The 27,800-nt window shown below is 36.4% G+C and overlaps 1 protein-coding gene across 7 annotated transcripts in view; it reads right to left on the bottom strand.

Annotated features, from left to right (window-relative positions):
- si:dkey-237i9.1 (SEC14-like protein 1) overlaps nucleotides 1-27,800 on the bottom strand; it is a 184,266-nt gene that overhangs the window by 72,598 nt on the left and 83,868 nt on the right. For 2 of the 7 annotated variants that reach the window (XM_052600737.1, XM_052600740.1), the window contains exons 6-17: nucleotides 18,417-18,663; nucleotides 17,471-17,580; nucleotides 16,451-16,640; nucleotides 9,412-9,500; nucleotides 9,235-9,305; nucleotides 8,978-9,149; nucleotides 8,584-8,718; nucleotides 8,266-8,400; nucleotides 7,815-8,066; nucleotides 7,424-7,602; nucleotides 7,094-7,120; nucleotides 2,805-2,906 (exon numbers count right to left, since the gene is read on the bottom strand). In XM_052600737.1, the coding sequence (XP_052456697.1) occupies nucleotides 2,805-2,906; nucleotides 7,094-7,120; nucleotides 7,424-7,602; nucleotides 7,815-8,066; nucleotides 8,266-8,400; nucleotides 8,584-8,718; nucleotides 8,978-9,149; nucleotides 9,235-9,305; nucleotides 9,412-9,500; nucleotides 16,451-16,640; nucleotides 17,471-17,580; nucleotides 18,417-18,663 (1,709 nt within the window). Of the gene's footprint in view, nucleotides 1-194; nucleotides 2,532-2,722; nucleotides 2,907-7,093; nucleotides 7,121-7,423; nucleotides 7,603-7,814; nucleotides 8,067-8,265; nucleotides 8,401-8,583; nucleotides 8,719-8,977; nucleotides 9,150-9,234; nucleotides 9,306-9,411; nucleotides 9,501-16,450; nucleotides 16,641-17,470; nucleotides 17,581-18,416; nucleotides 18,664-27,800 lie in introns of those variants that run through there. The other 5 variants (XM_052600739.1, XM_052600743.1, XM_052600741.1 and 2 more) reach the window with 4 other exon arrangements.

Below are 27,800 nucleotides of genomic sequence, written 5' to 3'. Positions count from 1 at the left end.
TAATGCAGACTCTTTGCAACAGCTGGTAGAAGTCTTCTAAGTATAAATTGTGATCTAAGTAAACATACATTACTGAGCCCAATACTATACATGAAGCAAAGCAATATCTGTGTTTGTCTTTCTTTAAAGTTTTATTAGTTATCACACACACGCACACACACACACACACACAAAGGAGGAACACAACATAAGCATCTCTTTAATTCAAATTTAATAACTTTGAAAAATGTAAAGGTGCTGAAATTGTATATTATTTCAATATTATTTGACATACAGAGTTTAAACATATGTAACACAGGAGTATAGAAGTAGAGGGAGAAAACAATAGACAAACAGTTAATAGCCCTCATATACAGATGAGATCACTAACCCACGTGAGCATTATCATAATATAGAAAATATTCTATGATCATGTAAATCTAAAAGATCAAAACGCAAACACACAATTTCATTCAGCCGCTTCATTCTTTTTCTAATCTTTCTAAAATCAACTTACACAATGAGAATATTGGTGTTTGTTTGTGGAATGCTGGGTGGATGTGAAAGCCCCTATATTTACTTCCCTCAAACATATATTGTGTATATAGGTGTATAAGGAAGACTACAAGTGAGTGTGGTGTTTGTGTGTGTGTGTGTGTTTTTGGACACATCAGTGGCCCTTATACATTTACTGTATATATGTTTGTTTCTGTTAGCACAGACATACCACATTAGATGATTGAAAATGATAAGTGAAAGAAAGGGAAAAAACAAACATTCATACAAATCACAAAATTCTCGTCACAGTAAAGCATTACAGAGTTACACCAGACACATTTGTCTCATGTTGATTTTTGCATTAAAACAGCAATTTGTTAAAGATAAAAAAAAAAAAAAAATTGTACTGTAAATAGAATCTCTCACTTTTTCCTGAACTCTAGTATAAAATAAGTCTACTAACTGGTGCATGGTTAATGTTAAATTCTAGAACCGTAAGCTCTGAAACCTCCTACCTAATTGGCAGTTTGTAGTCAAATGACAGGATTTCAAAGTACACATGGTTCAGAATATGTGCTTCACGGGTGTTTAGAAGATTTAATGGATGGTAGCTTGATATAGGATTTCCATAGAAAACCAAATAGCATTTAAAGTTGTATTGCATTTACGACCACATGGCATGCTAAAAAAAAACATCCACTCATAAACTTAACAGTTGTAAAATAATCATAAAAAGCCTTCATTGCAAAATAAAATAATCCTCCTTTACTTTTTTTTTTTTAACCATTATTACACTTCCAGAATACTAGTACAATATAAATGTATCATTTTATGATCAACCTTCAGGGATTGACATGTAAAAACTTAAACTTGTTACATGTAAGTGTAACAATCTCCTTTTCCCTGAAGTATCCATGAGACCCGGACTAATAATGCAGAGAAATGAAGGAGAGGAGTATCTTCAGACTACTGGCTCCAGCATCATTCAAACAACTGGTTCATGTTAAATGTGAATTCATCCAATGTCCTTAGGTAAACCCTTATCTAGACACAGACACATATTCTCGCTGGACATTAATTAAGTGGGTGACACTAGTTTCTTGTGCAGGTTGTCAAACATCTTAGTCATCTGGATTAATGGACATGCTCTCATCCAGACAATTACTGAGCATTTTGTTTTAAATTGTGATAGATATTCTAAGCTGAACAAAGAGTCTTGTTTCACTGGAGTGTGTAACTTCACTCCATTTCAAGTTTTTGCTAATAGAAACTGTCAAACAAAGAGGCAAAATACCCCCCCAAAAAAACTAACAAACTTGTCTTTCCTTTTTATAATACAGAAAAAAATAAAAGAAAAACTAATTTACCTATTCTGTTGGTGCAATGATAAAATTCACTACAAAATTTACACAGCCTCTCTTCCAGTAAAGCTGTGATTAAAAAATGATTTGACCTATTAATATGAATGTCCATCCCATGCACTGATTGACTGACTGCATAGGAACTGATCAGCAGCAAGTCTGAGGTTCGATATCAAGGCATTTCCACAAAGCCAAAATTCAAGCTAACACTAGTAGTAAGCACTAAAGCAGTACTGTAACTATTTCACTAAACACTTTGCCATTTTCAAACCGCAAGTCTAGCCACAAACTAACAATGAAGAAACAAGCTTGTAGCACCCAAGAAGACTTAACCCAGTCTCCCCCAATATTTTATGAAAAATACAAATTCAAATAGTACAAATTCTTCTAAATTATTGCAGAAGCCCACCCAATGACCTAACAACAGTGTACCAAGAGGATGAGCTCCTAGTGATATGGCAAAACTAAGTGCATATAAGTATGTATGTGGAGTATTTGAGATGTGTAAGTGGGCGCATTTCAGGGTCTTTCCCTATTTGAAGAACATGTATTGCTTAGTTCAGCATGCAGCTCATGGGAAATGTAGAAATGCATGTTAAAGTGTGAGTTCATTTGGACACTCACACAAAGCACAATTGGCCTATTAACTGACCTGCAGCCCAGCTGAGCACTATGGAAAAGCAGCTTTAAGCCCTTCAAAAAAAAAAAAAAACACATAATAATAATAATAATAAAACCTGCCACCACCACATTCTTTTCAGGTAAGGATATTTTTATACTTCTATATATATATATATATATTTTTTTTTTTTTTTTCTTTAGTTGTGCGAGCATGCTTCAGGTTTTTGACATTGAGTGATACAGGGTTGGGATTGATAACAGAGTAAGAATAGTAATGAGGTTTATTGAGAATCAAGAAACTGAACTAATAAAACATTTTAGAGCTTAAATTTCTTTCCATTCTACCTGGAGATCATAGAGCTGGACTGTGACTGGCTGGAGGATGTGGTGGCAGCGCTGAGCTGAGAAAAACCACTGTGACTGGATTCCAAACTGGTCATTGAGCCCCTGAGATTAGAACAGAATAGAATAGCATGTGAGAAATTAATATAAATATAATTCTATATACATAAAAAAAAAAAAAAAAAAGGTCTAAGGAAAATGGCTAGATAAAATAATTTAATAAAAACCTTTTAGCTACACGACCTCATGCATACTGGTATATCGGTGTTCATATACAGTTAAACAAATAGAGCTTAAGCAGGACATGCAGTTAGAAAAAAGCCAAACTAAGGCAAATAAGAAAAGTATTTGCCTTTTCTCATATTTGACATTAAAGTTACATGTGCAGAAAATAAACATTTATCTCAGAATAAAAGGTAATTAGTATTAATTTTCAAGTTATCAAAGCCCAAGTGAGTTTAGAATATGCACAAAAAACTATGTAAACATTATAGGCAGAGTATGATTTTTTCCCCCGTCCATTAACCAGTCATAAGACTTCTTAAAAAAAAAAAAAAAAAAAAAAACATTTATTTAAATTAAATACCTTTGCTTACACAATAAACGCACACTTTAACACATTTGATTATCCTGGGCAGGGGTACCCAAACTCAGTCCTGGAGGGCAGGTGTCCTTGCAGAGTTTAGCACCAGCTTGCCTCAACACACCAGACTGGAAGTTTCTAGTATGACTAGAAAGAGCTTGACTAGCTGGTTCGTTTAATTGGGGTTGGAGCTAAACTCTTTAGGACACTGACCTTCCAGGACCAAGTTTGGGCACCACGAATCTTGGGCATTTGTTGGCTGGTGGGCAAAAAGTAAATACTGTATCATACCCTGCTTAATCAAATAGCCTTTAATCAGCAGAAATATCTGGCAAGCATCTAGCCAGAACATTTTATTAATATTGAATAGTCCTGTTCTTCAGGATTTGAGAACACATTAATCAGACTGCCTTGTTAAAGCTCACATAAATGCCACGTTAAAGCTTTTTCACACCAAGTCTGATGCAGTAAATGACACAAAAGTTTGCAAACAAACCTTTTAGCAGAGTAAAAATTTCTTCACAATTTTCTGAAATAAATAAAAATTTGCATGCCTGAATCAAAATGCACTCCAGTCATTCACATGCTTTAATGCAAAATACAACCCACCACTTAAATAGAAATGTTGTCACTCTTCTGGAATAGAACTATGGAAATAGTAAAAATGGTGTGACTAAAAATCACTGTGATATAGGAATACCAAGGTATTTTGGTAATAAGTGGTCAAATACTTCTATTATACATAAATGATTAACACAGATATGCAACAAACAAGATATAAGGCAAGTATATTAAAATCCCTTTGCCATATCACATATTTTCCTTGATTGTTTGTTGCCACAGTTTTTAATCATACAGTCCTATGTAAAAGTTCCATGTAAACTCAACCTACTCTCCGTAACGAAAGGTAAAAAAAATGACAAAAGGTCAGACTTGGTGTGAACAGGCATTTTAAAAAACCTTTATAAAACATTTTATAAATATTACCCTGAAACTGGACAATGCAATAAATATTGAACACAGCCAAGAACATATTGGAGTTTCAGAAAATATACATACACACTAACACAGTATGGCTGTAAAATGTTGTTTACACAGGCGGGGTAGGAAGGCAACAAGGCACATCCAAATCCAATGATCGTGTCACATCTGAAATAACTTAATCTGATAGATTTTTGAAGGCAGATTAGATGTGGACCACTGATCTATGACTGGATCGCTCATTGCTTTCTAAACTGCCAACAGGCAGTGAAGCCACCCGAAGTGTTCGATGCGCCATTTTACTAATCCTTACCAGCAGAGAGCACCATTAAGTCACATGCAAACCAATGACTTAAAATCACCTGATCTGAAGTAAATCGGTCAAACGGGATTAGTTTTTATGTTTTGTTTATGTAAATTAATGTTTACTTTAGATGTTATCTGCAGTGTTTATGTTCTTTTTGGGCAGGATACGCGATATATTTAAATCATTTAGGTGGGTGTGTCTGCTGCAGACACGGGTAATTGATCCAACACAAAATATAGCTTATTTCTTTATGAACAATTGTTCAGGAATTATTAAACAAGAACATATTAGTATCAGAAATGGATTTTAATATTTTATATTTGAATAATACAATAGCCTCTGTTAATATTGCTCTATAATGAAATGAAAAGCTTAACTTACCATCTTGGAAATAAATCTTTGTCTTTCAATCCGTACTGTAGATACTTAGTTATTTCTCTGAATAAATTATGCTGTGTATATTTTTACTGTCCTGATTAAGCAACATCGGTTTCTCTCCAAGATCGCGCAAATGTTTATTACCATTTCCATGTAAATGTTGTACGCTAAATAAATAATTAAATTTACCACCACTTAAATCATTACCTGCTTCAAAATGAATGCTGTTAACGAAATAATTGTTACAATATTTGCAGTTAGCTACTGTACGAATAAAAACATTATATAAACAATGAATAACTGTAATAACTGTAAATAAAGGTATGTGTGTATACAAAGCATAAATCTTTCTTCAGATTTCAGAATGAGCACCTTTGTCATTTGTTATATGTTGAGGTCGTGTCTGTCTGATATTTATCATGTTCATGATGTTCGCTACTATAATGAACGTAGCTTTTTAATAAGTAGGGGAAATTCCCGACATTTAAAAAAAATAACCGTTTACATGCCTAGGGTGTTTGCATAGTTAAAATGTACAGGGATACTTCAGATTTAAAAACGCTGACTTAGGTAATGTTCTCAAAATCATACAATATCCTATTAATTCAACAGAACGTTTACGCACACTAGGGATTACCAATATGGCGGCGTGGCGGCTTCCCTTTCATGACGTCATGAGCAATCCCATTCTATATTACAGATCAGTGATGTGGACCTATTCTTCTCTACCTTTCATATTCCACAAACGTGCTGTTCAATTCTGTAACAATTCATGTTACGACTGATTCTCAATTTGTATGCATTTTATATTGTCATTTGTAGTGATAAATTAGAATTATAGGAGCTCAATATTCATTTAATCACCACCAATGCTCTCTCTGTTCTGCTACAGATGTTTAAATGGTTAAGCTGCTTCAGAAGTCTGTCCAAAATCAGTTTGGTGAGGTACCTTCATGCACAAACTCTACCTGCAAAGTCATTGCCTCATAGGGCAGTGAGGCATCAAGTCAACTGCCTAAGCTTTCAGTGACACCCTATAAGGCCAAAAGTTTTGGGACACACTTCTTAATTATTGAATGAAGGTGTTTCAATCAGATTCATTGCCGCAGGTGTATAAAATCAAACACCTAGCCACACGGTCTACATTCTGAATAGCTCAGTGAATTCACGTGTGGTACTGTGCTACGGTAAGTTCATAAATTTCATCCCTGTTACAACTTCCATGGTCAACTGTAAGTGTTATTATTGGAAAGTGAAAGCATTCAGGAACAACAGCAACTCAGCCATAAATAAAACCACATGAAGTCACAGAGCAGGGTCACAGACTTCCGAGACGCATAGAATATAAAACCTGATTTCATGGTTGAAGCGTTCCAAACTTCCCTTGGCATTAAAATTAGCTCAAAAGCTGCATTTGTGTTTATGCTGCAAACTATGAAGTTATTCTAACTCAATGTAGTTTTTGGGTTGAACATAATTTAATTAGGGGTTGTCAGAACTCCAAAAGATTGATGGAAACAGCTCCATTGAAGTCCCCATCGGACACCTTCAGGATGAATTGGAATTTCTCATACAACATCAGTGCCTGACCTCAGAAAAGTTCTTCTGGATGAATGGGCAAAAATGACCACAGTTCCACACTCCAAATCTTGTGAACTGCTTTCCCAGAAGCTGTTATAGCTGCAAAGGGGGATCAACTCCTTATTCATTTATAATGTAATGTCATAAACCCCTGATTGTGTGATGGCCAGGTGTCCCAATACATTTGTCCATAGTGTATATGATCAGTTTACAAATTACTATTAGAAGTAATTTTGGAGGAAGGTTCTTAATAGGAAACGTTTATGTCATATTCATGTAGGCATATCATTAGTTGTACTACATCTGCCTGCACACAGTGAATGCAGAGTTAGAGGGTGAAACTCAAGCCAAGCATTGAGCAGACAGAATTAACTGAGCTTTGTTAGCATGATGACAATGCTAACAATCACCATCCACTGACACAGCACAGTTGTTAAGCTAACAGCAAACAAGTTCACTTACAAACTCTGCACATCGCAGCAAGCCGTTCTTTACAAGGAGAAAAGAAAGGAAGGTGGTCGTGTGCAGAAGGGAGAGAAAGAGAAAAAAAGCAGCAGGCTTGGACACTGCTCATAACTATTTAGCTTTATAAGGCAATACAGGTAAAACATAGACAACCAAAACAGAAAAGTAATAGCCAGTTTAAATAAAGATGCTGGAATTGTGACCAAAACAAAAAAACACACTTTCAAGTTATTTTGATTAAAATAAAATTGTAAATGAAAATAACTAGGCAGTGATGAAATGATAACAACAAATATCACACAATTCAGTACTGTTCAGAATGTTTACCTAAAGTCCTCTGAGCCAAGAACCTCAGTGTAGTACATGACTTTGCACTTGTGAGAGGACACCTGCAGAGTAGCCAGAACATCGTCTACCCGAGGTAGGTTTGTGGTGGCGCATGCTGGCATAGAGTGGAACTTCCATTGCAAAATATAGAAACCTGGCCAGCGTGTCACATGTGATCCCTAAAGGGTTTATACCGGTAAATATATTAGCAGAGTGATTAAAACAAAGGAAGGAAAGAAAAAAATGAAAGACAACCCTTAACTCTCTCTCTCTCACACATGCATTAACATTGTCTTAAAGGTACAGAAGCAAAGTATGGTATGACTACTATAAACCTTTACTATGGCATCTTTATCAGCATATAATTGGATGCTGGTTGTAACTGAGATACCTGCACGCTTTCTCCCTCTTTGCAGGTGAGGGGTGACTCCACCATGCTGTAGTCCTGTCCCAGCAGCCAGGATTTATCTATAAGCTGCACGTTGTTGCCAGCAGGAGAGGTGATGCCATGGGTAGCCAGTGGATCTTTCCTTGGCGGCTGTGGAGCTCGTTTAGAGTGGTAGATATTGAAGATCACATCACCTTTACATACATCAAAGTCCCAAGTGATGACTGAGGAGGCATCGATGATCTCAATAAGTAGCTATAGGGGGAGATATAAAAAAGGCAATTATTCTTTAACTAAAACTGTAGTTTCATTGATGTCCAGGTGGTATTCTGCTTTAAAAATAATAATAATAATAATAAATAAATAATCCATAAATCATAAATTGTGTGTTCACACTTTGTAAATGTACAAAACAAAAAACTCAAAGTTTTGTTTTTTAATGCATGAGTCTGACCTCATGTGGTGCTCCTTTGAAGATGCTGGCACTCTGGTAAATAGTCTCCGTCCACAGCCTGATCTCATCATTCTCCAGTTCTTCTGCAGTTCTGTACAGAGACTTGGGAACCAAGCCACCCTCTGGCACTTCACACTGCACATATTTCACAGTGCCATAACTTCAATTCAATAAGCCACTAAAACCATATACTAAGGTGAGACACATAATACCCAAGTTTGAATGCATGCAGATCTTACTTGGAGCCAGTTTTGCTGTATTATGCAAGTGAATAGATACCATTCAGTCACAAAATATAGTGAAAATAAAATTACACACCATACACTCTCCTCCAAGGAAGTCAGGGATGATCTCTTTATCAATGTAGTCCACAAGACCGCCAGGGCCCTGGTAGTCATTTCCTGCATAGATCAGAAACTTCTTTCGTGTATTCTCATCAATGAATGGGCTCACCTGTGAAGATATAAGAGAAGAAAAGCAAGATTGATAAATACATGATATGCTTGTGAGTTAAATCAGGCTACTGAGAGTTTAAACTTCATAAATGAGACATATAACTTTTTTTTTTTTTTTTATAAAGGACAGCGAATATAAGAGGGTTAATAACCTGAACAAATAAATGTGGCATGTCATGTTAAAATGCCATTCCTATCTCTAGATTTTAGCAGAGAATAACAATTTTAAAGCAAAAGCAAACAGCGGTGTCTCTAACCAGCGTCCACAGGACAGGAAAGACTCTGGGAGCTCTGAGGATGAGTAGACGGCCCAGGGTTTCTGGGTAATTGGCCTCCACCACCTCAATAATCCTCAGCAGAGCTTTGACTCCAGGACGCCACAGATGCCTCATATTGAGCCCCTCAAGATCGACAAGACATGTCCAACAACTACAGGATGAGAAAATGTGAATACAAACACATTTTTAGGGCGCCTCTGGTTGCCAAAGAAAACTCTTGTTGGTCCTGACAGTACCTAATTGGTCGACCAAAGACTTTGGTGTTCTCCTCACAGCGTCTCAGACCCTCTTCGTTGATTGACAGCACCTTCAAATTCATATATGCTGTTAGACTCTGCACTATTCATTTGAATGTATATGAATTGAACACACCAGAGAGCATGATGGAAAATGTAGATTATTGAATCTCTTACATGTCTGAGCAGGGATTCTTCTCCAAGTGCTCGAACCAGTCCTTTAGTGTCCATATGTCCTAGGCGTAGGATATACAGAGGACGGCCATCTGTAGAAACACAATATTTAAATAAGTCTTACACCGTGTCTACACCGGACACAACAAAATAGAAATAGAACCTATGGCTGCATTAACACTGCATGTCTTAATGCACAGATCCGACCTTTTGACCATATCCGATTTTTAGGCCCATCTGTTTAAATTCAGTTTAGATACGACTGGTATCCAATATGTGTTTACATAAATTATTCAGAATGATCGCACATGGTAGATCCTTGGGTTTTGAATGGCGTGCTGTTGAAATTATTTATATAATTCACGTCAAGTGGTCATTTGACTACTATTAAGTTGCAAATGGAACTCAAGTTGGGGGGTAATAAACTAACATATACACTGACCTGAACGATATGTGTTCACTTTAAAAAGTTCTAATCAACTTATTAGAGAAGGTGTCCTTTTTAAGGTGTTAGCTGCATTTCAGGGGAAGGGTCCAAAGACCCTTTGGTTTGATGAGGGGGCATAAGATATTATTTGTTAAATATAACAAATAAGTTGCGTCTCTGATCGGTCCAAATGCAACATAAAATTTACAATTTACAACATAAAATAGGCATAAAATAGGGCTGGACGATTATGGCCTAAAATCAAAACCTCGATTAATTCAACATTTTACCTCGATTACGATCAATGAACGATTATTTTGTTTCTGTTTTGTTTTTTTGCCCTAATAGTTCACTGACAAGGTTTGTACTGTAAGCCGGGCCATAGCTGGGGTTAGCAGGGCCCCGGTACAGGTTGTACCAGTGGGCCCTGTTTGAAAGTGTTTAATTTGTATGTTCATTCTGTTTATTTGTTGGTGCTATTTACACAGTGTTTAAGTTTTTTCAAGTTTGTAAGTGTCCAGGTACATAAACCGAATAATTAAATGTAAAATAGCACTGTAAAAATTAAACCTACAGTCAAACCAAAATTTATTAAGACTGTTCTGACTCCTATCAGTGTCAGTGCCTTGTTAATGTTATGTATCTGGTGGTATTTGGAGTTATTGCACTTGTAAGGAGATCGTCAACAGGTGTACATGCAGACTGAATGCTCCATCACTAGCGTTATTTGTCTATCCTTGGAATAGATCCATCAGTGAGTATGGTCCCTCTGTTGTTTAAGAAGTTAAAACGTGTAGACATTCTACTACTGTTGTTTAAAAGCATCTATTTTCTGTGAAAATCTGGTTAATGCTAATCGTGAGGCTAACCGCTAGCATGTATTTAGCTAGGCTATATATTCAGGGTTAGCAGGCTGTTAAGCCTCATTTATGATTATTCATTTGCCTGTGTTTTATTTAGCCCATTTATTTATGTTCTTTGAGTATATTACATATTGCATATTGTAATATGTGCTGTGGTTATTATATTTATGTTGATGCTGCACATATTTGATTGTAACAGTGTTTTTAATTTATACTGTATTGCAGTTTTACAAAAAAGAAAACAACCAAGATTTCAGTAAAGAAAACACTCAACCTGGAGTCAAGCTTACTGAGTCTTATTGTTGATGTTCGCTATCTTTCTAACAATACAGAGACATATCTGCCAGGACAGAATACAGACACCTTCAACATTTCTCACATTATCAGTTTATTTTCTATAGTTTAGAAAATGGTAATAAAATATGACAAGAACTCAGAGTTAAACTGTCAGAACAAATTCATCTTGATAATTTCACATAACTTTGATTGTAATCCATTACATATCTTTCTATCAAACAAAACTTAATACAACAGTCAATACTTTGTTGGCCAATTAACAAGCAATGAAGAATAATTGTGTTCAGTGTGAAAAGGTTGCATTAGCAATTCCGCAAAGGAGAGCTCAGTTCAGTGTTACTCTGCGTGCGCACCGAGCACAGCACAAGTAACCAGCAAGTAACCAGCTGCTCAGTTCAGCTTTTCCGCGTCGTGTTTGAATGCTTTTAAGTTTTTTAAATGGTTAAATTGGCAAGTGGCAAGGCTTAATAACACGTGAAAATGATACACTTTCATGACGACACGCAGCAGCGTTCTGCCAACTGTCCTGAGCGTCTTTTTAGAATGGCCCCAGCCAGATGGTTGAGATCAACCATTAAAGGTGGGATATTTTTTCCTATTGAAAGCAATCTGACATCATAGCTCACCATCTGCATTTATTTTATATATTTTCGTAACATTTCTTATAGATTATTGCTCGGTGTAAGAGATAAATAAAGATCAGATAAAGATAAATTGGCACAAGTAGCCTACCAGTACGAGTGATTGCATGTGTGAATTAGTCATACCGTCTCTATATTATTGTGAAGCTGTAGGTTGTAAATAGCCTTCAAAAGTAGAAAAATATGCTATAGGTTTTGCGATTCTAAGCTACTTTAGTAATAAATCACAGAACAGCACTGACTAGTTTTTGCGTTCCTCTGTGCGCACTATCTTCACAGCTGTTTATATGAGTGTTCGTGCCACAATGCAGCTGCGCGAACATGGTAGCTCGATATAATAAAACACTTCCGATCGTCTAATCACTTGAATGTCCAAACCATATAACAAATACTGGACAGGGTAGAGTCATGTGGCTACACACGTGGTAGTATGTTTTTTAGGGGGAAGTATTAACAGGATTGAAAAAACTAAATAACCGACATGGGAAAATGAAGCCGGTTAGAGGTTCTGAATTTCGGTTTCGATTACTTTTTTAATTAATCATCCAGCCCTAGCATATAATATATTAATTGATCTTGCTAATAATTCGTAAAAATAAATAATTTTGTCTACTAAGCTCGGATAATGTATGAATATATTAGACTAACCAAGAAACGGAACCATGGAAGTGTCTTTCATTTTAAATGTATGGTTCACCCCCCATAAATTTTAATTCTATCATAATTTGCTCAGGCTTTTCTAAAACTGCATAAAGTTCTTCTGTTGAATACAAGAGAAGACACTTTGAAGAATGCGGGCAACTAAACAGCTGCTGCCTGGTCTTCAGTAACCTAAAAAAAAAAAAAATGCTATCAGATTCATTGAGGACCAGAAACTCTTTGGTTACGCATTACTCAAAGCATCTTCTTTTAGGTTTAATAGAAAAAAAAAAGAAATTATTACAAGTTTGTAACAACATTTGGGTTTGTAAACGATGACGGAATTTAAATTTTTGGATGAACTATCCCTTTAAGTTAGACAGTCCATCGTGAACAACCTCTTCTCTGCAAACTGTTTGTCATCATTAGTTACTAGACAGATCCCATTGATAACTTTTCCATTCAGCCATACATCTGGTGAGTCTTGTTTTCAAAGGGCAGACGTCAGTTCTGGATGATTTAAACCACGCAGGTAAGTTGAATACAGACCAAACATTACCTGTTAGATTAACCCAAAACGAATTACATTTTATGTTTAACCACTAAAGAGACATCAGAGCCAGAGACAAATATCAGAAGGTCTAGCCGAGGTGAGAGTGCTCTCAGCGGATACATGATCACTGAGCTCCCGGTGATCGCATGGAGCTGACCATCTCCGAAATTGGTGAAACACATTTTTAAAAAGTTTTAAACAACTACATTCTTGCCTGAAATACTTTTAAAATTACATTTCATGACACAATAACAGTAATATTTTGAAAATTATTCAATCAGGAACTCAACCAATCAGCATGTTTAGCGCCCAAGTCCTGCCCCCGAAAGTTTTGGAACTTTAAAAAAGTACTACCTCGCCAGCAGGGACTTTCTGAGGGGGATTTTTTTTACCCGGAACTTTATTTAGTTCCTGCATCCTGTGGTGGAAACACACTGAGTACCGCCCCAAAGTCCCTAGTTCCTGGGTAAAGTTCCTTCAGTCAGGGTTTCTGCAGGGTTTAATCAGTCAAATTTAAGACTTTTTAAGACCCTTTTATGACTATTAGGATTTGAATCTATGACCTACACGAATTACAATAAATAACTTCAGTCATTAAAACTCCTTTCAAAAGTCTTTTATTATTGACTTTAATTGAAAGAAACCAGTTTTATTATTTAAAGAGTTATTCTATTATTTCTTAAGATTAAGAAACTAAAGCCTTCGCCTTCTTTTTTTGTGAGTATCAAGAAACACAGGAACACTTAACAATTGTAACATTGTAAAGTAACATTGTAAATTGACAATTATTTTATGGCATTACTTTCCAAAATAACAAGTGTTATTGGTGTTTGGTCACAGTATACAGTTGTACCAGTGGGCCCTGTCTAAAATCGTTTAATTTGTATGTTCGTTAATTTTTATTTATTTTTGCTATTTACACAATGTTTAAGTTTTTTTTCAAGTTTGTAGGTGTCCAGGTACAGAAACCGAATAATTAAATGCAGGGCTCTGAACCGGTTCAAGGAACGAAAACGAAAACCGGAAACGAACGATATTTTGACAGGAACAGAACCAGAAACAGAAACAAAATTAATTTTTTTAGTTCCGAACAGAATTGAAAATTTGAAATGGACATTAACTGGTTAATACCGTTATTTTATCATTCTGTTTAATATTTAAAATTTGCCGTCAACCAATCACAAATTCCAGCAGTACAGCATACGCAAATGTGACGCTGAAGCAGCGAGTGAAATGTCCGCTCAACTGTGAACTCAGTCGAGTCTCAATGGCAATGCACCGCCTTCAGGGCCGGATTAAGACCAAAGTGGGCCTGATGACGCAGCGCAAAAAGGTCCTATTTTTGGTAGGCATTGGTGCATGTGCATACTACACTCAAGTAGAGACCCGCATCCCCGCAAGAGTACCGCAGGACCCAGCGCAACCGAGTGAGTCGCGGGACAATATTTGATTGGTGAATGCAGACGCGGGCGGCAAGATATTATTGTGTGCGGGTTGCGGGAAAATAAAGTTATTTGCGGGACTCCCGCAAAGTGGAAATATCTAGCAAAATAAAATTACTAAAAACAGATAAACCTTTATTTCTAATAGACTAAAATAAAATAAAATAAAATAAAATAGACTTTGCGGAATGGGAGGATGCTGATGAAACCATGGACAGCGACGTGTAATTCCATTCCGAAATAGCGAGAGATCCAGTGGTGGAAAAGGCGATATCAAGAGTTTCGAAGATTAAGCAAAGTAACACGCCATGTAGGCTACTTTTCATTCCAGCTCCCAGCGCACCATTGGAGAGGGCTTTCAGTAATTGCGGTCGCATAAGTGCGCAGAGATGGATTAATCTGAAGCCCTCATCAATGAACGACATGCTATTCCTTCACGGACTACATTAGTCGTCGTAGTCTACAATTTTTTGTAAAATTCCATTTATTTTTAATTATTTATTTATTTTGCTAAATATTTAAAATTGGTCTATTTTGTTATTGAGGAAAAATGATTTTTTTTGTTTGTTTAATGTTTGAGGAAAATAAGCCATTCTTAAGCAGTATAGGCTAATTTTCCTTTGAACATTAAATAAATCCAGGTTTATTATTATTATATAATTCATTAGGCTATACTATAGCCTAATAGGTATATTTTTTTATTTACATTTCTTACTTTTTTACTGTATTTCTATGTTCTATGTTCTAAATTCCTCTTTTAAATTTATATTCAACAGGGGAGCAATTGAAAACATAACGAGTAGCAGGCAGAATATGCAATGCATAGAAAAAAAAAAAACTAAAAAAAAAAACTAAAAAAAAAAAAAAAAAATTATTCTTTACCCGCAGGAATTTGCAGGCGGTAGCGGGACAAAACTTGATCATTCGTGCGTGGGAGCGGGAGAAAATAACATTTTTGTGGGAGCGGGATAAAATCTTGCGGGAGCGGGACAGAAAAATCCATCCCGCGCGGTCTCTACACTCAAGCGCCAGCATGCTTAGCTTTTTCCTGCCCAACCGAGGACCGCAGCTCTCCTTCGATTATTCCCAACTTTGAGAAGCTCCGCTCGCCAGTCACTGGACATCATCATGCACAGATAGATGCGCTAAACAATTTCGACATATGGAAACATCTGAGAAAGATTTAACGATGACAAAAGCTCGTACAAGCTCTGCTGATTTGTTCACAGTCACCGGTTTCTGAGTGCAGCAAACTCAGATCAGCTGATTTTGACCGATTAATAACAAATGAATGCCATTGCGAGCGCATTTTGATGAAAGAACAAATTAATGGACTAGCATATCAATTTAAGACGTGACTAAATGTTTTTTATGACCTTGTATGGAAAATCCGGACGTTTTATGACTTTTTGACATTGACATTTTACGGCCTCCGTGGAAACCCTGTTCAGTGGAAACGCTAAAGAAAATGTGAGCAGGAGGTTCCCAGGACCAGGATTAAGAAGCACTGTCAAAATGAATAAGTCACTGAGTCAATAATACATTTGCAGTTGCTTGAGATGTAAAACGTTTCTGCTGCGACTTTAATATTTGCGTTGGCCAACCTCAGCAAATACAGACAATATTATGTCTAAAATATAACACAACATTAAGTTCTTATTTATTGAATTGTTGTTGTTTAAAATCAATATCAGATATGCACACACGCTATTAGGGACAAAAACAGCACTCGTGTGATAATGCACTCATTGCTCGAATTATATTGCTTAACCATATCATTCATATATAATATAAATATGAGAAAGTGTCATACAGGGGTGTTTTTCCTAAATATCTTGAATTTTAGGAGCATATAACTGCATTTAATAGGCTATATATTACGAACTGAGTTGTTGCACTGTGCAGACTAATTGGTGTATGACATCCAAGTACTGTTAGAGCTTTAGATAGCACATGGCTCTGCATGCTTTCAAATCTCATTACTTTTGATGTCATAAACTGATCGGTCTGAACAGTGCTTCTTCAAGTTGAACACACCTTATAAAATGTAAAATAATGCATGTGGGGCAGAGACGGGTCATGTGCGTTAATTGCATTAAAAATGCAAGACATGTATGTATTGGCTATGCATGAATGATAGAAATACCATTAGCTGACAGGGCATCACCATGCTCACTTACCCTTGTCGTGGTGGTGCCAGCCTCCGGTATAGTAATCGTGCAACACCTGAGGAGAGCTCCAGGTGTCCAGGAGGTAGTCTACCTGATGTTGCTTCCTCCAGGTCAGACTCTGACAAAGGATCTCCCGTGCCTTATCTATGTTGAAGTCCCGTGCACGCAGGAACCGTAGAATGTGCTCATCTTTTGGGATCTGATAGGACAGGAGGATAAACAACTAAGCTAGACAGGTAGGTTTTCTAGACTGCCACTGACTAAATGTGACCAGACGTAAAACTGATCATTGATGAATTTTCGGAATACATGGTGCTATACTTAAAAAATATATATATCCTTAATACATAAATTAAGTGCAATTTAGAAGAAAAGAAAAAATAACTATCACATAACAAAAAATATATATATGTTAAATTGATGGCTCTAATTATTAGAGTAATAATTATTAGATGGATCCAATATATATTTGTATATGTAATTATGCATTAAAGGGTTACTCCACCCTAAAATGAATATTGTTTCATTGATCACTTACCCCCATGTCTATCCAAACCCGTTGAAGTTTATCTTAGGAGCATAAATTAAGATATTCTGGATGAAAACCAGGAGGCTTGTGACCATCCCATTAACTGCCAAGTAAATAACACTGTCAAGGTCGGGTAAAGAACAAAAGACCTCGTAAGAATATTCCATCTGCCATCAACCGTAATGTTATGAAGTGAATATATATATATATATATTTTTTTTCACGGATAAAGTATTCTCATCGCTTCATAACATCACGGTTGAACCACTGATGGTAGATGGACTATTCTGACTATGCTTTTCATACTTTTCTGGAGTGTAATTTACTTGGCAGTCTATGGGACACTCACAAGCCTCCCGGTTTTCACCCAAAATATCTTAAATTGCGTTCAGATGCCAATAATCTCAATGTCCACATATCAGGCATTACTCACACATCTCAATAGATAATGATCCATCTGACTGAACATCAAAAAGACTGAATATGCGTGCACAATTCACCTTGCCCTTGTGTGTCTCTTGTAACCAGCGGCGCAGGCGAATCAGACAGCTCTCCTGAAGCGGTGTGAGATCACCCAGATACCGTTTGATGTAGTCAGCATCCAGCTTATCTAAACATCGATAAAAAAAAAAAAAAGACATCTAGTACACCTTAAATTTTGTTTATATGTTAAGTTAAATTAACGTTTTTTTTGTTTTGTTTTTTACGCCAAGTTTTAATAAAATGAATAAATGATGCTTTATTTGTTGTATAGACGTGTTTTGAGGCAAAATACAAAAAGGAATGTAAAATGAATAGAATGTTCTTCAATATTAAGTATCACTCTAAAAAAATTACTCAAATGGTCCAGTTACCACAACTTAAATGCATGGTTGCAAGATAAAAATTATATTTTTATGTTGATTATTACATTAACTTAATATTGTGTGTAATTTAAACTCAAATTTCTGTGTTTATTAAATTTCTTTAAAAGTTAAGTTGTAGTAACTCAAAATTGTATTTGTTAATTTTGGAAATTGGGTAGTGGATTTTTTGTTGCCAGTATGTTTTGCATAGGACTGGATAAGGAGAGTAGGTGTTGAAATGAAATTGCTTTTAATGTTAGACCTGTTATTGTTTAATGCTGTTATGTTTGACATTTAAAATAGTTTTTGTTATGACGTTAACATCATGTAAAACATTACATTGACTCTATTAGCAATGACTGCACTAATGCCAGTAACAAGTAACATCTTGTTAATTAAATATAAATTTAGCATACATTTATCATGTGCCACAGCTGTGAGTTTGAACTCAGTGTAGTTTGTTGGTTGAACATAATTTCATTAGAAGTTGTCATAACTCAAAAGAATTTATGCAAAATGTTGCGTTATTTTTTGTTTGAGGAAACGCATTATTTTTTTAGAGTGTAGAAAAGACCAGAGTGTTAACAGTATTGGTACTAACCATCTGGACTGGCTACAAGGGCGTCGTTCAGGCTGCCAGGAGAACTGCTGCCCTCTTTACACACTTGAATCTCATTCAAGCACTCAGGAGGGGCTTCAATGGAGATTGTGGGAGTGATGGGCAATGCAGGAATAACAACTGGCACCACTGCCTTTGTGGGTGATGGTGGGCAAGGGCTCCACCGAGGTAGATAAGTTATACCTTCTTCTTCTAGCTCCCTTAAGTAGTATTCAATAATCTCCTTACCCTATAGAGAAATAAGAACACACTCACATTTCACTTCTTGTATTTGTATTTTTTTTTACATGGATTTAAATACACATGCATTACAGACTTGAAAAAAAGAAAACAGACTTTCTTTGAATTACAATGCACAAACCGTTTTTGCAATTTGGAGGAAAAAAAACACTATGTTTATATATATATATATATATATATATATATAAAAAGAGGTGGGCATAGATTAATTTTTTAAAACTAGATTAATCTCACTGTGATCTTGAAATTAATCTAGATTAATCTAGATTAAAATGTCTCATTCGAATTCTGCCGAAGGCATTCAGAATACGTGTTACCCAAATAAAATTGACAAACAGTAAGTCTTTGAGAAGGGGTTCATCAAGCTAGGTGGTGCGTTAGAAAAGGGGCTCATCTCCTGTTTCCAAAATGCATCACAAACTGCTTGAAAAAGCTGTAAACTGATTCCACATTGCACAAGGTGCAAACAACATTACTCCTGTTTCACAGCAATGTTTAAGTTTTTTTTTCAAGTTTGTAGGTGTCAAGGTACAGAAACCATATAATAGCACTGGATAGTCTTCAATGTAAAAATGAAATATACAATCAAACCTACATTTATTCAGACACCTTAAACATTTCTCACATTATTACAGTTTTGCTATATATATATATATATATATATATATATATATATATATATATATATATATATATATATATATATATATATATATATATCAAAAATATCTGGTTTCTGAATAATTTTTGGGTTGACTGTTAAAACTACAAAGAAATTCAGTCAAGAGCAGTGAGTGATTTTCATTTTCTTGGATTAACATTACAGCAGCCAGTCGCTAAATTAGGCGCGGTCACTTTAAGAGATGATGAACGCATCCAATAAAATACACATCCCATTTTTTTCCTTAACTGTTTACTTTCACTTAAGAAATAACTGACAGTTTTTTTCGAGCATAATTTCCAAGGTGGATATTTTGACATATTTTGTATGTATTTGTCAGCACAAGAGCAAAAATAAGCAAATTCGATGTTCTAGTGTTTTGAGACGCCTTTCTCTGCGCGAGCCCTGAACACCAGACCACCGTGGTGTTGAATTGGGCTCTTTCACATCTTTTTGTTTGTTCAAACTGCGATTTGCATTTGTTCGTTTGGGTGCAGGAGGAACTTCGAGGTGAACTTCGCAGAAGAGAGCTCGGTTCAGTGTCGCTACTCTGTCCAGCTTTTCCGCATCTAGTTTTTGGATGCTTTAATATTTAAATAGTTTAAATATATATATATATTAGTGGTGGGCCGTTATCGCCGTTAACGTGCTGCTTTAACGCGAGACTCTTATCGAGCGATAGTTGGGTTGGGTTCAAAGTTGGGTTGGGAGCTGGGTCTATACTAAGCAAGATATGATGACTTTCACCTTGATATTTTATATAACCGACTGGGTGAGGCCAGCCTAACGGATAGTGACACTGAACCGAGCTCTGTTCTGCGAAGTTCTCCTCGAAGTCCCTCCTGCACCGGAACGAACAAATACAAATCGCAGTTTGAAACAAACAACAAGATGTGAAAGAGCCCGATTCAGTACTCGCGGTGTTCTGGTGTTCAGGGCTCACACAGAGAAAGGCGTCTCGAGATGCTAAAAATAAGCGTTTTCAAGTGTTTTGATCAAAACACTTGAACATCGAATTTGCTTATTTTTGCTCAAGTGCCGACAAATACATACGAAATGTGTCAAAAATATCCACCTTGGAAATTATGCTTTAAAAAACAGTCAGTTATTTCTTAAGTGAAAGTAAACAGTTGAGGAAAAAAATGGGATGTGTATTATATTGGATGCGTTCATCGACTCTTAAAGTGACCGCGCCTAATTTAGCGACTGGCTGCTGTAATGTTAATCCAAGAAAATGAAAATGAAAATCACTCACTGCTCTTGACTACTTTGTAGTTTTAACAGTCAAACCAAAAATTATTCAGACACCAGATATATTTTTTGATATATATAGCAAAACTGTAATAATATGAGAAATGTTGAAGGTGTCTGAATAAATGTAGGTTTCATTGTATATTTCATTTTTACAATGAAGACTATCCAGTGCTTTTTACATTTAATTATTTAGTTTCTGTACCTTGACACCTACAAACAACAAATATGTATATACATATATAAATATATATATAGATGTGTGTGCGTGTATATATATATATATATATATATATATATATACACACACACACACACACACATATATATATATATATATATAGCTTCATCCTTTCCCGTAACAACGTTGAAAGCTCAGCCAAGATGAAGGAACAGCTGATCATAGTTGTATATGGATTGCAATTTTGAAATAAATTTAGTAGCAGAGCTACTGCAAGCGATTTTTAGAGCTGCAAATCCATTTATCCTTTGCTGAAATTTCCGCGTCTCATGGAGAGAGCACGTCATTGTTGCTTAGCAAAGGCAGACGCCTCATGAGCGCTTCTGCCCGAGCGCTTTGGAAAGGAGCAGAAAGATATGTGAATGGCCCCTCAGGCGCTCGCTCACTCAGTAGAGAACTTTTGAGAACTGTTGTAACGAAAGAAAAGTTGTTGGAGGTGACCGCTAAGTATGAGATCTGTTTAACCACCAAAGAAAAAAAGTTAAAGGAGTCTGTTGCACTAATTGTTAAAGCCGCTCTAGTTAAGTTAGATGTCTTTGTTCCTGATAAGCCTGTTGGTTTTGATGATGTTAGTGCTGCACAATCTTCAGTTATTGCTTCCACATTCTCTTTTGAGCAACGAAAAAAAACTAATGCTTTTAGAGATAAAGGCGAAATTGAATCGTGAAATTGAAATTCGCGAATTGGAGGTTGAGGCTTTGGAGTTTCAGTTAATTGGTGAGGGTAAAATGGACAGTACAAAGTGGTCTAACCAGTTCGGTCAGAAAAGGGTTGGATGTAGCCAATAATTTTAAGCTGATACCCAAATTTAGTGAAACTGATGTAGACACATTCTCCAGTTTGTTTGAACGTTTGGCAGATGTTATGAAATGGCCAGATTCTGAACAGTCTTTGATATTGCAGTGTGTGTTAACCGGAAAGGCACAAAAAGCTTATTCTTCTTTAAATGCTCGTGATAGTAAAAACTATCATAAGGTTAAAGAGGCTGTACTGAAAGCTTATGAGCCGGTTCCAGAGGCCTATCGGCAGAAATTTAGAAATATTCAAAAACCTGCAGAAAAGACGTATTGTGAATTTGTGATAGATTCAAAAATCCAGTTAGATCGCTGGTGTGCTGCTTCAGGTGTAACCAGTCATGAAGATCTTCATGAGTTGTTCCTGTTAGAACAGTTTAAAAGCACTTTGTCTGAGCATGTTTCCATCTTTTTGACTGATCGAAATGTTACATCTCAGGGCTCCAAACAAAAAAATAGAGTAAGGAGCCATTGGCTCCTATAAGAAAAAAACTTAGGCGCCAAATGATTTTTTTAGGTGCCACAGAATAAACATGTTTTATGTGTTTTAAATTATTTATTTTACATTTTAACTTTTTAATCATACTGACATGTTTATGTCTCATCTTTTCTTGACTTTATCAGCATTTTAATCAATCTTGTAGATGACCTGGGAATGAAGGTTCACTTAAAGTGGGAGCTAAATGTCTTTTCCAACTTGAAATATACAGTCATGCGTTGTTTATTACACAAAATCTGTACCAATATCATGGACCATAAGCAACACTTGGCCCCTGAGTATAGTTTGGGGTCCTCCTCAATGCATCCTGTAAATGTTGTCATACTCTCTTAAAAATAAAGGTGCTTCATGATACCATAGAACCTTTTTTTCCTGTCTAAATTGTTTCATAAAGAACCTTTAACATTTGAAGACAATAACAGGTTATGAAAAGGACAGAAAGAGATTGTTCTTCAAAGAGCTTTTGACTGAATGGTTCTTTGTGGAACCAAAATTGTTCTGTGAAGAACCTTTTAAGCTCCTTTATTTTTAAGAGTGCATGTCTTTCACACTTTCAATCTGTTTTTCTTAATTAGTAAAATTAAATTTTATAGGAGGAGTTGAATCATGTAGACAACAGGTTAAGTAAAATTATTAAAATTCAATAGCTCATAAATATAGCAAAATGCTCCTCTTTATAGTTATTTTTCTAGCTGACTGATGATGGACACCAAAAGGCTACTGAGGTTAATATTACGTTGCAATGTTTACAAGCTTTACACGTTTTCTGCAGTTTGAAAGTGTTGTACTGTAGAATCTCTTATAAAAAAGCCTACCTTTTGATGTTAATTCATGTTCATTATGTACTCTAGTAGTAAAGAGCAAGGTATGATAGGTTAACGTGCTGCTTGAACTGAGGCACTACTCGCGATCGCGCATGCCGCATTAGGGACCGTTCACATGTCAAGTCTTTTGCGCGGTCATGTTCGTTATTTCAAATGTAGGCACGCGGTATGCGCGCGTGCTCATAATGGAAGCGACGCGCTCGTTTTTTCCCAGGCATGTCCACACCGCATCGAGTTAAAAACATCTCAACTTTTCAGAATCCTGCAAGCGTACCACAGGTCATGTGACAAGAACCATTTGGAATAATTTTAAAGCTGATACTCTGTAAATTAAAAAGTAACAAAGCACTAAGCTTTTTGCGATTACTGGACAGCAAGTGCACGTCAAATAATGAAGTTCATGCATTAACAGAACACAGCATGGACTAAGATCTTGTTAAGAAGAAGCCTTATGATTATAAACGAGAACTGTTAACGATATTGCCAATATCCACACGGATGACAGCTTTACCTTTTGTAGTTTTTTCAAGTTATGAACGAAATAGACGCTGTTTTTCTGCACTTTCTCTCCATCATATCTCTCTCTCGCGCGTTTATCAGGTGTGTGTCAGCGCTGCTGCACGGCAGATGAGGACTGTTTAAAACTCTTTTTCCCACTAAAACTTCAATGCGCATTCTCTCAATGCGCGAATATAACAAAAGATGTGAATGCAAAACAATCAGGAAAAAAGGCATTACATGCAATTTTTTAAGAGATAACATGTAAATAAATATGCCTAGTCGCCAGTGGCGACCTCAGCAAAAACTTCACTCGCATTTTAATATTTATGGTCGCAAATGCGACAGTTTTAGTCGCAGTTTGGAGCCCTGTATCTACAGAAGAGGCTGCCATTCTTACTGATGAGTATGTACTCACTCATAAATGTGAAGTCAAGAAAAGTAGGTTCAAGTTCAGTGATAGTCCAACAGAGAGTGTAACTGCTCAACATGCCTTGTCTGATAAGAGTGAGAGGAATTTTAAAAGTTAAGCTTATAAAAATGACCGGTGTGCTTATTGTCATTTAAAGGGACACTGGAAAAAGGATTGTTTAGCACTTAAAGGAAAACTGATGCGTGTTCATCTGTTCAGACAGATAATAATTCTGACTGTTTTGATATTTTACAGAGTCTGAAGAAACCAGTGGTACCTTGCAATGTTTGATATGTTGGGTATGCTCCCTTCATTACAGAAGGCTGTGTGTCATTGCTAGGAAGTACTGAGAAGGTTCCTATTAAGATTCTCAGAGACACGGGTGCATCAGAATCATTCATTTTGTAAACTGTCCTTCCTTTTACTCAGGAGTCCAATACAGGAAGCTGATTCGCGGCATTGGATTGCAAACATTGTCTGTACCCCTACATAACATGTTTCTCCAATCTGATTTAGTAAATGGAGAAGTGGTGATGGGAGTCCATCCTTCATTACCAATGGAAAGAGTTTCAGTGATTTTGGGGAATAATCTGGTGGGTGACCGTGTATGGGGTGATGTTCCACCTCCACCTGTGGTTGCTACTTTTCCTGCTCCATTGGGTGACACTGATATCTCCCAGCAGTATCCAGATTTGTGTCTTGTACACTTACGCGTGCAATGCATAAACAATCAGCCGATGCAAAACTAAGTGATCTGAAGGATTTGTTTACCTCTAAGAGGGTAGTGCCTGGTCTCCTTGCTTTGCCTTCTATTCCCCATCAGGTCTGGGTGTCTGCTCAGAAAGAGGATTCATCTCTGAACTCACTGTTTGATGGTGCTTTATCTCTAGATGTAGCACAGAGTTCCGTTAATAGGTACTTCATTGAAAATGGGGTACTTTTGCAGAAGTGGACTTCTAGCACAGAGGGAGGTTTGACTGAACCAATTATACAGGTAGTTGTGTCTGTTTCTTTGCGAAATGCAGTGTTGGATTCTGCTCATGGCGGGGTGTCTGGTCATTAGGGCGTAAATAATACCTACCAACATTTGCTGCAGTATTTTTACTGGCCTCGTATTAAGAGTGATGTAAGGCAGCATATTAAGACTTGTTCGATCTGTCAGCTGACTGGAAAACCAAACCCTAAAATCTGTGCCTTTGTATGGAAGCATATGGGTAGCATTATTCAATTTGGGATGTAATGTGCAAAATGACAATGCAATATGTAAAATGGCAATGCATTTCTGTATTTACATTTACATTTTCCAATACATCTGTGCCACGTTTGGTGCAAAATGAAAATGAAAATTAAATTACATAATTTTAATTTGCCATTTACTACACCAGTTTTAATATGTAAAATGAATATTAATTTTAACGCTTTATAAGTTGCAAAATTAAAATTAAAATGTATAACAGAAATGATTAGATATGTCTAACATGTTAAAGCAAAAACTGTGGCAAAATGATCATTTAAATGCTATTTTTCTTAATTGCATTAACGCTCACAGTCAAGACACTTACGATTGCATTTTCATTCGGTGTCCCGCAATGAATGTAGCAAAACTCAATGTGCACATTGAAAATGCATTCCGAGCCGATCACGTGTCCCCGCCCTCGCGCCACGTCAATCATTGTGTGAACAAGGCGGGGCTTGTAGAAGGTCAGAGACTCAAATCTCAAGAAGAGGATTCAATCAAGTGAGACAACATGGACAAGACAGTTGGTCCGTGTATGTTTTAATCATTTCGGTTTATGGCTTCAATATTTCATCCGGATTTGTGGGCGGAGCTGAAACGCTGCTTTCATCTGATTGGTCGAATCGGATTTCATCTGACAGCCTTCAGCTGAAATGTCTGAAACTACACTCACTGTTAATTAGCATAATATTTGAATCAGATGTAGCTGGGCACATAATTCGTGCTGCTGAGACCTGCAAATTATTTCTAGGTTGTAGTATTGTATGAATATTGTCCCACTGATAAAAACAGTGCAAATAGTTCTGTTCCTTTGGATAACAGTAAAGTGGAAATAAATATAGTTAAATTTATGAAATAAAATTAAATAGGATTTTTTGGGAAGGTAAGTCTGGCCAGTTATACAAGCAACACGAGTCGGACGAGTCTAAAGATATGAGCTGAATTGGGTGAAACATTAAAGTTCTAGTCTGTGTCAATTACTCTCATAATAAATAATAATAATAATGTTACCTGTATTTTTCGGTATAAGTTGCATCAGTCCAAAAATACGTCATGACGAGGAAAAAAAACATATATAAGTCGCACTGGACTATATGTCACATTTATTCAAGACCAAGAGAAAACATTACCGTCTACAGCCGCGAGAGGGCGCTCTGGGGTAGGCTACAGGAGCACTGAGCAGCATAGAGCTAATTTTACTATTTTTATTTAGAAATGTAACTATATTCATTTTTACAATTATTTATTAATGTCACACACACACATACCTAGTGCCTTATGACTTAAAAGATGAGAGTGGTAAATGTTACAGACATGGAACTGCTCAGTCTATTATTGATTTTAATTTCCACTTTACTGTTATCCAAAGGGACAGAACTATTTGCACTGTATTTATCAGTGGGACAATATTCATACAATACTACAACCTAGAAATAATTTGCAGGTCTCAGCAGCACGAATTTGCCCAGCTACATCTGATTCAAATATTATGCTAATTAACAGTGAGCGTAGTTTCAGTCATTTCAGTGCTTCACTTGCACTGACTTTTATTCTGCCTGAAAGAATGACAAGACCGAGCTGAAGGCTGTCAGATGAAAACCGATCCGATTCGACCAATCAGATGAAAGCAGCATTTCAGCTCCGCCCACAAATCCGGATGAAATATTGAAGCCATAAACCGAAATGATCAAAACATACACGGACCAACTGTCTTGTCCATGTTGTCTCACTTGATTGAATCCTCTTCTTGAGATTTGAGTCTCTGACCTTCTACAAGCCCCGCCTTCACACAATGATTGACGTGGCGCGAGGGCGGGAACACGTGATCGGCTCGGAATGCATTTTCAATGTGCACATTGAGTTTTGCTACATTCATTGCGGGACACCGAATGAAAATGCAATCGTAAGTGTCTTGACTGTGAGCGTTAATGCAATTAAGAAAAATAGCATTTAAATGATCATTTTGCCACAGTTTTTGCTTTAACATGTTAGACATATCTAATCATTTCTGTTATACATTTTCATTTTAATTTTGCAACTTATAAAGCGTTAAAATTAATATTCATTTTACATTTTAAAACTGGTGTAGTAAATGGCAAATGAAAATTATGTAATTTAATTTTCATTTTCATTTTGCACCAAACGTTGCACAAATGTATTGGAAAATGTAAATGTAAATACAGAAATGCATTGCCATTTTACATATTGCATTGTCATTTTGCATATCACATCCCAAATTGAATAATGCTACCCATATGCTTCCATACCTTTGTATCCCATACCTGTTATGGAACAGCCTTTTCAACATCTTCTGGTGGATTGTGTTGGTCCTTTACCACCTTCAGTCTGGTAGCATTTACTTATTGACAGTGTGTCAGAGCACTCCTAGGCGCACTGATTTTCCTTTGTGTTCAATCACCACACGATCAGTTGTAAAAGCCTTGTCCCAGTTCATATCTATTTTTGGAATTCCAAAAGTTGTTCAGAGTGATCAGGGGACAAACTTTACATCTAACATGTTTCAAGAGGTTCTCCGGCAGCTTGGCATTAGACACAACAAATCCAGTGCGTACCATGCGGAAAGTGGGTGCCCTAGAACGTTTTCATCAGACGTTAAAATCTTTGTTGAGGGCATATTGCACTGAGTTAAAAGGTGATTGGGAGGAAGGTCTACCTTAGTTGTTGTTGGAGTCTGATTCAGTAAATCAA

Source organism: Carassius gibelio, chromosome A6, assembly GCF_023724105.1.
Source record: "Carassius gibelio isolate Cgi1373 ecotype wild population from Czech Republic chromosome A6, carGib1.2-hapl.c, whole genome shotgun sequence".
Taxonomy (NCBI): Eukaryota; Metazoa; Chordata; class Actinopteri; order Cypriniformes; family Cyprinidae; genus Carassius; species Carassius gibelio.
Note: the sequence above shows the minus strand (reverse complement) of the source record. Positions and strands in the feature narration are given on the sequence as shown.